This window comes from Mytilus californianus, unplaced genomic scaffold (assembly GCF_021869535.1).
Source record: "Mytilus californianus isolate M0D057914Y unplaced genomic scaffold, xbMytCali1.0.p SCAF_4, whole genome shotgun sequence".
In the NCBI taxonomy this organism is placed as follows: domain Eukaryota; kingdom Metazoa; phylum Mollusca; class Bivalvia; order Mytilida; family Mytilidae; genus Mytilus; species Mytilus californianus.
In genome coordinates this window covers 36,057,543-36,070,019 of record NW_026262690.1, presented here as the reverse complement: position 1 = coordinate 36,070,019, position 12,477 = coordinate 36,057,543, and the positions used below count along the sequence as shown (strand labels likewise).

Below are 12,477 nucleotides of genomic sequence, written 5' to 3'. Positions count from 1 at the left end.
ACAGTTGTCTATGTATGCTAGAATATATGCATTATAAAAGATTACAATAGCTTACATGGGCTACATAGTCACTCAGGTGAGCTAAAAAAAAATAGTTTTCAATATGAAAAATATTTACTGAATCCGGAAAATAATCAAGATCTGTCCGGAAAGGATTCGTCAATGCCTAATTATAGATCTTACTTTCGGTTTTTGTTGGTTTCATTTATGTTGCCTGTGATACTTGAGCTTTGAAAAGTTAACGATGCCAGCACCTCAATCAGATCGAAATCCAGAAATAAAATTTAAACAGGTAATACTAAAATGGTTGTTAACGAATTAAGTGATTTAAAATGTGATATCGGAAGCACGCGGGCATGCCAGTGATGCTGAATGCTGAGTAATCATAATTTACAGTTGAAGTCAGTTCACCAATATTCAAGAGTTCTAGAAACCTTTTTTCAACTTAGTGGTATAAGAACCACCATGATTACAAATCTGGTGGTCATAGTGAAAATTTGGTGGTCCTTTATTTGCAGTTATTTTTTGCTATTATCGTATACTGACATTACTATCACAATATCCATATGTTAATGAATTAGATAGCCAATTATATATGATTCCATACTAAATATTGATAAACATTGTAATCAGGGGCTACACTTAATACAAGAAAGCCTTAAATAGAGGACCATCAGCACCACCACTATATATACACTCAAAATAAGCAGACCCACCTTTTTCAGGAACTTGTAACTGATCATATAAAAGAATTGCCATTTGATGATGTAGATCATAGATTGTTCAACAATGAAAGCATAGAATAATAAAACAGATTATAACTGTAGTTTGTGTGCCTGATTTTTAACACTGCTTTTTATACGACCGCAAATTTTGCGGTCGTATATTGGTATGACGTTGGCGTCGACGTCGTAGTTGTCGTCTGAAGACACATTGGTTTTCGCACTCTAACTTTAGTTAAAGAGAATGGATCTCTATGAAATTTTACCATAAGGTTCAATACCACAAAAGGAAGGTTGGGATTGATTTTGGGGGTTATGGTACCAACAGTTAAGGAATTAGGGGCCAAAAATAAGCATTTTTGTAACTTCCAGACATAACTTGTTAGTGTATGGATCTCTCTGACATTGTACCACAAGGTTCCATATAACAAAGGGAATGCTGGGATTGATTTTGGGGGTAATTGCCTCAAAATTTTAGGAATTAGGGGCCAAAAAAAGGGCAAAAAACAAGCATTTTACTAGTTTCATGATAATAACTTGTGTGTAAGTGTATGTATCTTTATGAAATTGTACTACAAGGTTCCATATCACAAAGGGAAAGCTGGGTTTGAGTTTGGGGGTAATTGCCCTAAACGTTTAGGAATTTGGGGCCAAAAAGGGGCCTAAAAACAAGCATTTTTCTAGTTTCCAGACAATAACTTGTGTTCAAGTGTATGGATCTCTCTGAAATTGTAGTACAAGGTACCATACCACAAAGGGAAAGCTGGGATTGAGTTTGGGGGTGCTGAATCATAAAGGGGTTCAAATACTATGGGGGAGGGATTTTTTTTTTCCCCAAAATTTTCCACTTTAAATTGGTTATTTCTGATTTATATATAAAAGCAAATAATAATGATATGGTTTGAATAGGTAAATTAAAAAATTTTAAGTTCTTACACCACATTCATTCTGTGTCAGAAACCTATGCTGTGTCAAATATTTAATCACAATCCAAATTCAGTGCTGTATCAAGCTTGAATGTTGTGTCCACACTTGCCCCAACTGTTCAGGGTTCGACCTCTGCGGTCGTATCAAGCTGTGCCCAGCGGAGCATTTTATTGTTTATATTATCTCTTGTAGAATAAATCTTGTACTCGCAATCTCATGCAACACATAAGTCTACTCTTGACAATATTCACCAATATTCATGCAATAACTCTATGTTATATTTGTTTTTCCTTTATTATTTTGATATTGTTTTTTCTCTATATTTAACAGATATTTATAAACAATGAATGGTGTGACTCAGTCAGTGGAAAGACATTTTCAACAGTTAACCCATGTACCGGAGAAAATATTTGTGATGTCCAAGAGGGTGACAAGGTAATGATAGTAATTGTACAATAGTGAAGATGAGTTAAAAAAATGTTTAGTAATAAGAAAAGCATTTGTCAATTCATAGAGCTGCTACTATTCAGAGGACTCACTTCATACATTTTACTTGCTTTAAAATATCTTGGAAGTGCCATATTGACAGGAAGTCCAAAAAATAAGTTTCTAATGTTTATACTATAATGCAATATATATATGTCATTATGTTTTTTATTGCATCATGGGATCATTTAACTTGAAGATTTGGAAAAAAATTGCTACAGAGAATAAAAATTGATGACAGTATAATCATTCTAAGCATTTTATTCATGGTTTCTGATTGATTGATGTTTGCTTAACATTCAGTGGCAAGTATTCTATGCATGTTTAGGATAAGAACATATTTGCAACAAATACAATAGGTAGGTCCTGTAATAGGGGTTGACCTGGATTAAGGGGTGGGAAATTTAGACTTCCATTAGAAAATTTTGGTATATGGATAGAACAGAAATTTAGCCTAGCAACAGGCTACTTACGGACCCTCAGTACTTCTGACTTTGCAATCAACAACTAGTTACTTTGATCTTAAAAAATGAAAGAACGTATCTCAATAAACCACAAAAAATAACACAGCCCGGCGTCTACAAAAATATCCTGTCACATCAATCACTTCTAACTATTTTGATCATATGTATGCAATATATGGGACATATCTACAAATATTTATGCTATTTTCAATAATTCCTTAGCATTATTTACAATAATTTTATTTCATTTCAATTTTACATTTGAATTAAGGCAGATATTGACAAGGCTGTAGCTGCAGCTAGGAAGGCCTTCAAACTAGGATCAGAATGGAGGAGGATGGATGCCTCAAAAAGAGGCAAACTCATGCATAAACTTGCAGATTTATTGGAGAGGGATATATCTTATCTTGCAGTAAGAGTTTTTAGTTTATTACCGATATAAAAAAAATCTTTTTTTTCAAGCTTTTTTATTGATTGAATAATAAGAAATATAAAAATCTTTTTTGGACGGGTTGGACAAAGTAATTTTACAGCAAAATATATGAAAAGATAGTTTTCAAACCAGATACCTGAAACTTCACAGCAAGATTGTATATATGTTGAAGTTGTGCACCTCCCTTATGGAATTGTTTGAAGAATTTTTTCACATTTTTCAGGACTTGAGCAAATTTTATTATATTTTTTTATAAAGACCAACATATATTTTAGAAATGCTTTATAGTTTGGGTTATAAAAGAGTATAATAAAAGGAATTCATTATTATTTGCAAAATGATGCAAAAAGGGAAGATATTATTTTTTTATTACATTGTAATTGTTTTTGTACTGGCATGAAAGAATTTTGACATTGATGATTGATAATTTTGAGATTGACAAAAATCTTCTTGTTGTGTTTAACGGTCATCATCTTGATGCACAGGTTTTCAAATGTGTATTTTTTTTATCGAATTAGTTTTCAAATTTAATCTTTTATTAAAAAGAGGTGGAATATACCAAGGAGACATTCAAAACTCATTAGTTGAAGTAAAACTGACAACGCCATGGCAAAAAAAAAAACGAAAAACGACCAAATGAGGAAGAAGTCCACAAACACTACACATAAAACTTAAGATTGAGCAGTACCAGAATGAACCCCATTAAAAGCTAGGAGTGAACTCAGGTGCTCTGGAAGGGTAAGTAGTTTCTGTTCCACATGTGGCACCCATCTTGTTGTTAGTGCAAATACAAATGCTGTGATAAGTCTCATTCGGTGATGTGACTATCAAGGAAAAGAGGATGGAATAGTGGCTTTAACAGTTGGATGTTGATCTAATATTCCGTAATGGTCAGCAAAATTGTGATGACATCTGTTAAACTTTGGAGGTGATGACTTCAACTTTACAACATGGAACCCTTCTTTCAAAAGCTTCCTTGTAAGCAGCATTTTTATAATTGGGTTATAGCTTTTGTTAACTCCTAAATATGACATAAGCACCTACCCATGTAAATAAAATAAGTAAAATCTGTAATGTTAATTAACAATGCTCTACTTTTAATTTTCAGGTTAATATGTCATGTACATAGTGTGTCCCTCTTCAATTTACAGTTTTTGATAGAATTGTGAGATTTAGTAAAACTGGAGTAAGATGAAATTAATAAAATTCTTTAAGGAAACTTTAGAAGCTCTTCCAAAGAAGTATTTAGTTTAAAGGTACTTTAGACATTGCTCACAAGGAAACTATTAAACCAAGAGTTCCAAGTGGTGAAGTTGAAATCATCCCTTCGTAAATTTTACGGTCGCCATCAAGAGTTGGTTGACCGTTAGGGAATATCTGTTTCACAGATGACAACCAATACATTCCAATTGTCGTTACTACAATCCTTTCCCCTTTTTCCCTGTTGTGATCTACCGAATAAGACTTATCACTGGGTTTTACCAACATGAGCAACACGACGGGTGCCACATGTAGAGCAGGATCTGCTTACCCTTCCGGAGCATCTGAGATCCCCCCATTTATGGTGAGGTTCGTGTTGCTAAGTCTTCAGTTTTCTATGTGTTTTGTGTACTGTTGTTTGTCTGTTTGTTTTTTTGTTTTTTAGCCATGACGTTGTCAGTTTATTTTCGATTTATGAGTTTGAATGTCCCTTTGGTTTCCTTCGCCTCTTTTTTTTTTAGGTAATTTCAAAACTTATTTATATCTCTTAAGTTATTTTTTGAAGAGTCTAGAAACCCTTGATAATGGAAAACCATTTCAAGACTCTGTAGAAGACATCCATTGTACAGCAGACTGTATCAGATACTATGCAGGATGGAGTGATAAAAACATGGGGAAAACCATACCATCAGGTAAACGATTGTACAAGCATGTAAACAATTTATGATGAAATGACAATACTTTCAGGTTGTAAGTTATTACATGTAGCTAGCATATCAAAATGTAAACAAAAAAATAGAAAAAACTGTACCAGCAGATAACAGGGGTAAACAAAGGTATAAAAGAATGGGGGGAAATCAATTGCCAAATGGTAATTGATTGTACCACTGTAAGTATACATTCATTTCATTGTGTAGAATTTCTGGTATATAAAATTTCCAAAAGTATGAAAAATAAAACATAGGAAAAAATTTACAATGGAATTTTTATACAAGTGAATTTACTCCAAAAGGATACAGCACTATATATACACCAGAAACAATACATATAATACAAACAATTTGGAAACAAAGGTAAACACAAATAGAACAAAAAAGAACCAGCAGGCTACTGTAACAAAAATATGCAGTAAATGATACTGATACCAGTATGTAAGCAGTGTTCCAATATGCAGTAAATAATACAAGTATGTAAACAACTGTTCATTCATGCAATAAATGATACCAGTATGTAAACAACTGTTCCAACATGCAGTAAATGATACCAGTATGTAAACAACTGTTCCAACATGCAGTAAATAATACAAGTATGTAAACAACTGTTCCAACATGCAGTAAATGATACCAGTATGTAAACAACTGTTCCAACATGCAATAAATAATACAAGTATGTAAACAACTGTTCCAACATGCAGTAAATGATACCAGTATGTAAACAACTGTTCCAACATGCAGTAAATGATACAAGTATGTAAACAACTATTCTAACATTTAATGATACCAGTATGTACACAACTGTTCCAACATGCAATAAATACTACAAGTATGTAAACAACTGTTCCAACATGCAGTAAATGATACCAGTATGTAAACAACTGTTCAACATGCAATAAATAATACAAGTATGTAAACAACTATTCTAACATTTAATGATACCAGTATGTACACAACTGTTCCAACATGCAATAAATACTACAAGTATGTAAACAACTGTTCCAACATGCAGTAAATGATACCAGTATGTAAACAACTGTTCCAAAATGCAATAAATAATACAAGTATGTAAACAACTGTTCCAACATGCAGTAAATAATACAAGTATGTAAACAACTGTTCCAACATGCAGTAAATGATACAAGTATGTAAACAACTGTTCTAACATTTAATGATACCAGTATGTACACAACTGTTCCAACATGCAATAAATACTACAAGTATGTAAACAACTGTTCCAACATGCAGTAAATGATACCAGTATGTAAACAACTGTTCCAACATGCAATAAATAATACAAGTATGTAAACAACTGTTCCAACATGCAGTAAATGATACCAGTATGTAAACAACTGTTCCAACATGCAGTAAATAATACCAGTATGTAAACAACTGTTCCAACATGCAGTAAATAATACAAGTATGTAAACAACTGTTCCAACATGCGATAAATGATACCAGTATGTAAACAACTGTTCCAACATACAGTAAATAATACCAGTATGTAAACAACTGTTCCAACATGCAGTAAATGATACCAGTATGTAAACAACTGTTCCAACATGCAGTAAATAATACAAGTATGTAAACAACTGTTCCAACATGCAGTAAATAATACAAGTATGTAAACAACTGTTCTAACATTTAATGATACCAGTATGTACACAATTGGTCCAACATGCAGTAAATGATACCAGTATGAAAACAACTGTTCATTCATGCAGTAAATGATACCAGTATGAAAACAACTGTTCCCTTTACATGTAATCAAAACATGGAGAAAATATTTAACAATGACAGCTGTTAAAGAAAAAATGCAGTAAATGGTACCAGTAGGTCTCTTAGACCAATATGTTGATAAAACATGGGGAAAATTTTACCAGCAGATAAACAAAGCATGTAGTAACTGGAACAAATTGGTAGACAACTGTACCAACAGGTAAACAAAACCTGTAGACTACTAGTATACCATTTATGCTTACTTGTATTCATCTCTTTTATGGTATTAAAACAGGACACACAGTAATTACACATCCTCATAATGTACCAGAAACTACTATAAACATAAGGAGATGAGTTATGATTGCCATTAAAAAAACTATACAGAGTCCATATTATGTATATGTTATCAACTAATATAGGTCAATATACAACCTTCAACAATGAGCAAAACCCATACCAGTTTTCATAATACTGTGTTGGAATATACAACACAAGTTCAAATATTTGTTTGAAGTTGTTATGATGAAAAGTCCTTTGTCGGTAAACGATTGATTGAATTTTTAAGAGGGTTTCACTTATTTTCTATGCAATTTTGTGTTGTATGAATATATCTACAAATTGATGCATTCATCTAATATTTTAGATGGTGACTTGCTTTCATTTACTAAACATCAGCCCATAGGAGTATGTGGACAAATCATACCAGTAAGTAGTTTCAGACATTCAACATTCACTGTGTCTGTTGAAAGATACGCTCACACCATACAATGATAATTAACCAAATAGATGAGTACAGTCTATTTCAAAATGTATGAGCTGAGTATAGAAATCCACATTTCATTAAAAAAAATGAGCTTAGTTATCTAAATTTGATGTAGTTTAATTATTTTTTAGACCAAAAGACTTTTATGATTAGGAAAGACTTTGCTTATATTAATATCGATTTTGTAAAATCCGTGAACTTGTTATGGCTAGAAATAATGAGTTCCAGGACTCAACAGAAATTTTTTTTAGTGAGAATCTAGCAAAAATATAGGATGCATTGGTGATTGGACAGTCATCAAGATGTTTAATCACAGTATTTGTCTTTCTAAAAATCAACTGTGTTCTTCATTTCCATTCATATGTTAAAAAAGCATCATCAAATTTTGTTTCTTGCATATTAAAAGTTTTTAAATTTGGAACTAGGGAAGTCAACTATAATCCGATAGAGTTTGAAATGTTTTACTTGTATTGCTGTAATGTAAGGCCAGGGTATTATTAGGGCCTTATATGACCCTTTATGTCTGTATTAAGGATTAGATTAAATGTATTATTTATCCACTGTACATAGTTTCTAGATTTGCTTAGACTTTACTCTTGTTCATCTTAATATGAAAATTCATATAGATAACAGATGGATATATTTTATTTATGTAGAGTATATATTTTGTAGTGGAACTACCCACTGATGATGATAGGCTGGAAGTTTGGACCTGCTTTAGCTTGTGGTAATACTATAGTCCTAAAGCCTGCAGAACAAACACCACTGACAGCCTTATATTGTGCATCACTTGTTAAAGAGGTAATTATTAACATAATACTGAAATTTGATGCTTAAGTTATTAATTATGATGTAGATAGGTTGATAGATGTATTATTGCACAGCTAAACTTGGTCTGATGTGCCAACCTTTATTTTTGTGTGGGTGTGATTTATAGATACACATTCAAGTTCAGGGCTTACAGTTGGCTGAATGCGCGGAGCCCCACAACAAGTCTTGATTTATAGGGGTCAACTTGGCTGTGTAAGATGTATAGATATACAGTCACCTCAGATTTGAAACATTTAACTTGAAGATTTATATTTAAATTGAATTGAAATGAATGTCATACATGGATTCATTTGCATAGTACCTGTACCATGCTAGTTATATGACATTCAATCAAACAATTGTTTCAATGATGAATGTTTGAGAATATATTTTTTCTAAAATTGGCCAATATTTATGATCATTGATTTCAATGGCCTGCTTATGATAGTAGGGGAAATTATGTTTTCTGCTCTGTGCATTTTTCAGATATTCTATCAGTCTTTCTGTCCTGTATCACTGGTAAACATTTTTGGTAAAGAAAGTTTACCATTAAGTTGTGGTCACATCAACTAGAAACTTATACATCTTCATTAAGATACAAATGTTTTAGATTATATGCCAACTTATGGTTTTTACCCAACTTTTTTACTGAACATGCTACCAGTTTACTCTTAGCTTAAAGTTTTTGGATAAAGTAGTTTACAATGAAGCTGTTGTCACTCCAACTTTAAACTTCATTAGGATGAGATATTTTAAAATTATACCCCAACTTGCAGTTATGACCCCCAATTTCACAGTTCCCTGTACATGGAAATGTGATAGTATGAAATCAATACATTGTTTAGTTAAAGTTTTTGGATAATTTAATTTACCCAGAAGTTGTAGTCATATCAACTAGAAATGTAGTACAGTTCATTATGATGTGAACGCATAAAGAATTATATGCAAAAATTCAGTTTCAACCCTGATTTTACCGTTCACTGAATGCATAAATGTGATAGTGCAAGAGGCACGTGGTGTCCAATGAGCACATAACACATATTCTTATTCTTATGAACTTAGATGTTAAAAGATTTTTACATTTTCCACTGATATTTCCTATGCTTGGTTTGTATTTATTTATTGCTGGGTTCCTTCTTGGTGTAGTTTTATGGATAACTTTATTTACAAAATTCTTCTTGGTTTAGTTAGTTTATTTACAGGCTATGTGATAATTTTAATATTTGAAGGCTGGATTCCCTCCTGGTGTAGTTAATGTTGTCCCTGGTTATGGACCTACAGCAGGAGCAGCCATTGCTGAACATATGGATGTGGACAAAGTAGCCTTCACAGGATCAACAGAGGTACATTTATTTAAAAAAAAGGAGTGGGCTATATATCAATAAGACAGCAACTTCCAATGACAGAAAAAGAAAGCAAAAGATATCCAGAATAAATATACTTTCATTGCCATTTTAAAAGATTTGCAATTTCAGAATCTAATAAAAAAAACCACTGAAAAACATAAAGATTTAGCAGATATAAAGTAGTTTATAGAACTCAACCTTTGGCTTTTATCTCAATCAGCTGGAAATGAAAGATGCATTAAAGGCACATAAATCACTTGCAGCATGTTTATAAGGTACCAAATACACAACAAAATATAAACAATTCTAATGCCAAGTCAATGAATGCTCTCAAATAATCATACCATTGTTAATCCTTAATATATGCCCTTCATAGATGTTATAAGAAAAACCATGATTTAGCACAATACAAACAATGCATTAGTGCTTTTAATTCCAATAAAGAAATAGGAGAAAGGATAACAATTTAATTATTTATAATATTGTTGATTCTATATTAGTCTTGAAAAGATATGTAGAGTTAGCAAAACTGAAATATTTATAACTTTTTTCAATAGTTTATAGACACATTGAATGGTTTTATTCAGAGCAATGATATATTTTATGAACACAAATTACTTGCCTAAAAAGCTGGTATGGCAATATTTAACAAAATTCTTACATGGTCCAAACAAGCGACCAAGAAAAGAAAATAAGAAAAGAAACTATTTGGAAGCAGTACCTCTTTCAGAGTGAAGCCATTTGAAATGGTACTGACTGTCCAGTGAGGTGTTGTCTATTTTGGAAAAGATACAGACAATTAATAAATAACTTTCACTTTTCCTCATTTTAAAGTCGTCAAACCCACAATTGTGACGTGACGTAACCCAACATGAACTTCATTCTATTACCACGTACGGAACCCACACAATTATATTTGGATAAACAGATCAACAAGACAATGACAATTCTATAAATAACTATGAATGTACTTCAGGTATAATTTTTCTTATTGCAACCGTCCTAATGATGCCACTCATGTGGTGAAACATGCAGCAATAAGACATAATAAATTCTTTATTATTTCGGTATAACATGGGTGTTGACTGTTGATGTCTTTATTTTCTACACTATTCTTATCTGTTTAATGGAGACAAGCATTCTGAGAGTATTGCATGGTAATAGATAGTCCCCTAACGGTTAAAAATTCATTGTACTGGAACAAAACCCAATCTTGATCTTTAAACTATATAACAAATATCAAATCAATATCTTCTAGCATAACAAAAAAAAAGTTCAAAAAATTCTTACTTGATCTGTAACTTGTCATGGTAAAACTATATACTAAATATCAAATCAATATCTTTAAGCATGATGAAAAGAAATGCTGAAAAATGATTACTTGCATCAATTTTCACAGTCCAAGGATCATAGCTCTGCACCAAATCATCAAACCGGAACAAAATTGAAGTTTGATCTGTCATGATAATAAAATTGAGAATGGAAATGGGGAATGTGTCAAAGAGACAACAACCCAACCATAGAGCAGAAAACAGCTGAAAGCCACCAATGGGTCTTCAATACAGTGAGAAAATCCCGCACCCAGAGGTGGTCTTCAGCTGGCCCCTAAACAAAAATGTGTACTAGTTCAATGAAAATGGACGTCACACAATAGGTACAAAAAACTATATTCCAAATATCAAATCAATATCTTCAAGCAGGAAGGAAAAAAGTGCGGAAAACTAATTTGCCGACTAATGGATAGACTGAGGGCAGGACAGACAGACAGACAGAATGGATGGAGTGCAAACCTAAAGTCCCCTTCTGCTTCATTGGTAGAGGACTACAAAATGAACTTACTTATTCTGTATAACAGAGAGAAGGGATATCACTTGTCTTTTGATCTTGTAACAGTACATTTATTTACAAATGCCATAGAGTTTTCCTAACATGGATCACTATGACTTACATTTTATCTTTAACACCAGTTTTGTTTGAATGTAGGACAGAAAGTCACAGGAAAAGTCACAATTTAGTTTTGAAATATTTATATATGACCACAAAATTTTTTCTACCGTAAAATGATGTTGTCTTAGTTGTCCGAAGACATTTGGTTTCCAGACAATAACTTGAGTATAGGTGTATGGATCTCTATGAAATTGTTTAGAAATAAAGGGCCAAAAACAAGCATTTTTCTTGTTTCAGGACAATAACTTGTGTATAAGTGTATGGATCTCTATGAAATTGTACCACAAGGTTCCATACCTCAAAATGAAGGGTGTGATTGCTTACGGGGTAATGGCCTAAATCAATTAGGAATTTGGGGTCAAAAAGGTACAAAAAACTAGGATTTTCTGGTCTCCAGACAATAACTTGAGTATAAGTCTATTGATCGCTATGAAATTATACCACAAGCTTCCATACCATAAAAGAAAGGTTGGGATGGATTTTACCTGGTTATGGCCCTAAGTGTTTAGGAAAAAAGGGCCAAAAACAATACTTTTCTAATACTTTTTATAAATTGCTTATTTCTTGATCAATTTCAATGGGGTTTAATTCAAAGTCTTGAATTCTTGGGGTTCTTTAATATGCTGAATCTAACCATGTATTTAGATTTTGGATTTTGGGCCCAGTTTTCAAGGTGGTCCAAATGTGAGTCAAAAATTTAACTTTGTTTGATTTCATCAAAAATTGAATTCTTGGTGTTGATATGCTGAATCTAACCATGTATTTAGATTTTGGATATTGGACCATAATAGGTAAAAGTCCAATTTCAAATTTTTCAAGTCTTTGACCACTTTCAATCTGTGTCAGAGACCTATGCTGTGTCAAATATTTAATCAAAATCCAAATTCAGAGCTGTATCAAGCTTGAATGTAGTGTCCATACTTGGTCCAAGGACACAGTTATTG

General features: G+C 32.4%; 1 protein-coding gene across 1 annotated transcript in view; it reads left to right on the top strand.

The window, feature by feature from the left end:
* Positions 1-165: 165 nt before the first annotated feature.
* Positions 166-12,477, top strand: part of LOC127698226 (aldehyde dehydrogenase, mitochondrial-like) — a 33,677-nt gene continuing 21,365 nt past the window's right edge. The window contains exons 1-7 of the mRNA XM_052201583.1: positions 166-292; positions 1,980-2,084; positions 2,871-3,011; positions 4,798-4,924; positions 7,311-7,372; positions 8,103-8,231; positions 9,470-9,583. Of these exons, the coding sequence (XP_052057543.1) occupies positions 245-292; positions 1,980-2,084; positions 2,871-3,011; positions 4,798-4,924; positions 7,311-7,372; positions 8,103-8,231; positions 9,470-9,583 (726 nt within the window). The 5' untranslated portion in view covers positions 166-244. The remainder of the gene's footprint in view (positions 293-1,979; positions 2,085-2,870; positions 3,012-4,797; positions 4,925-7,310; positions 7,373-8,102; positions 8,232-9,469; positions 9,584-12,477) is intronic.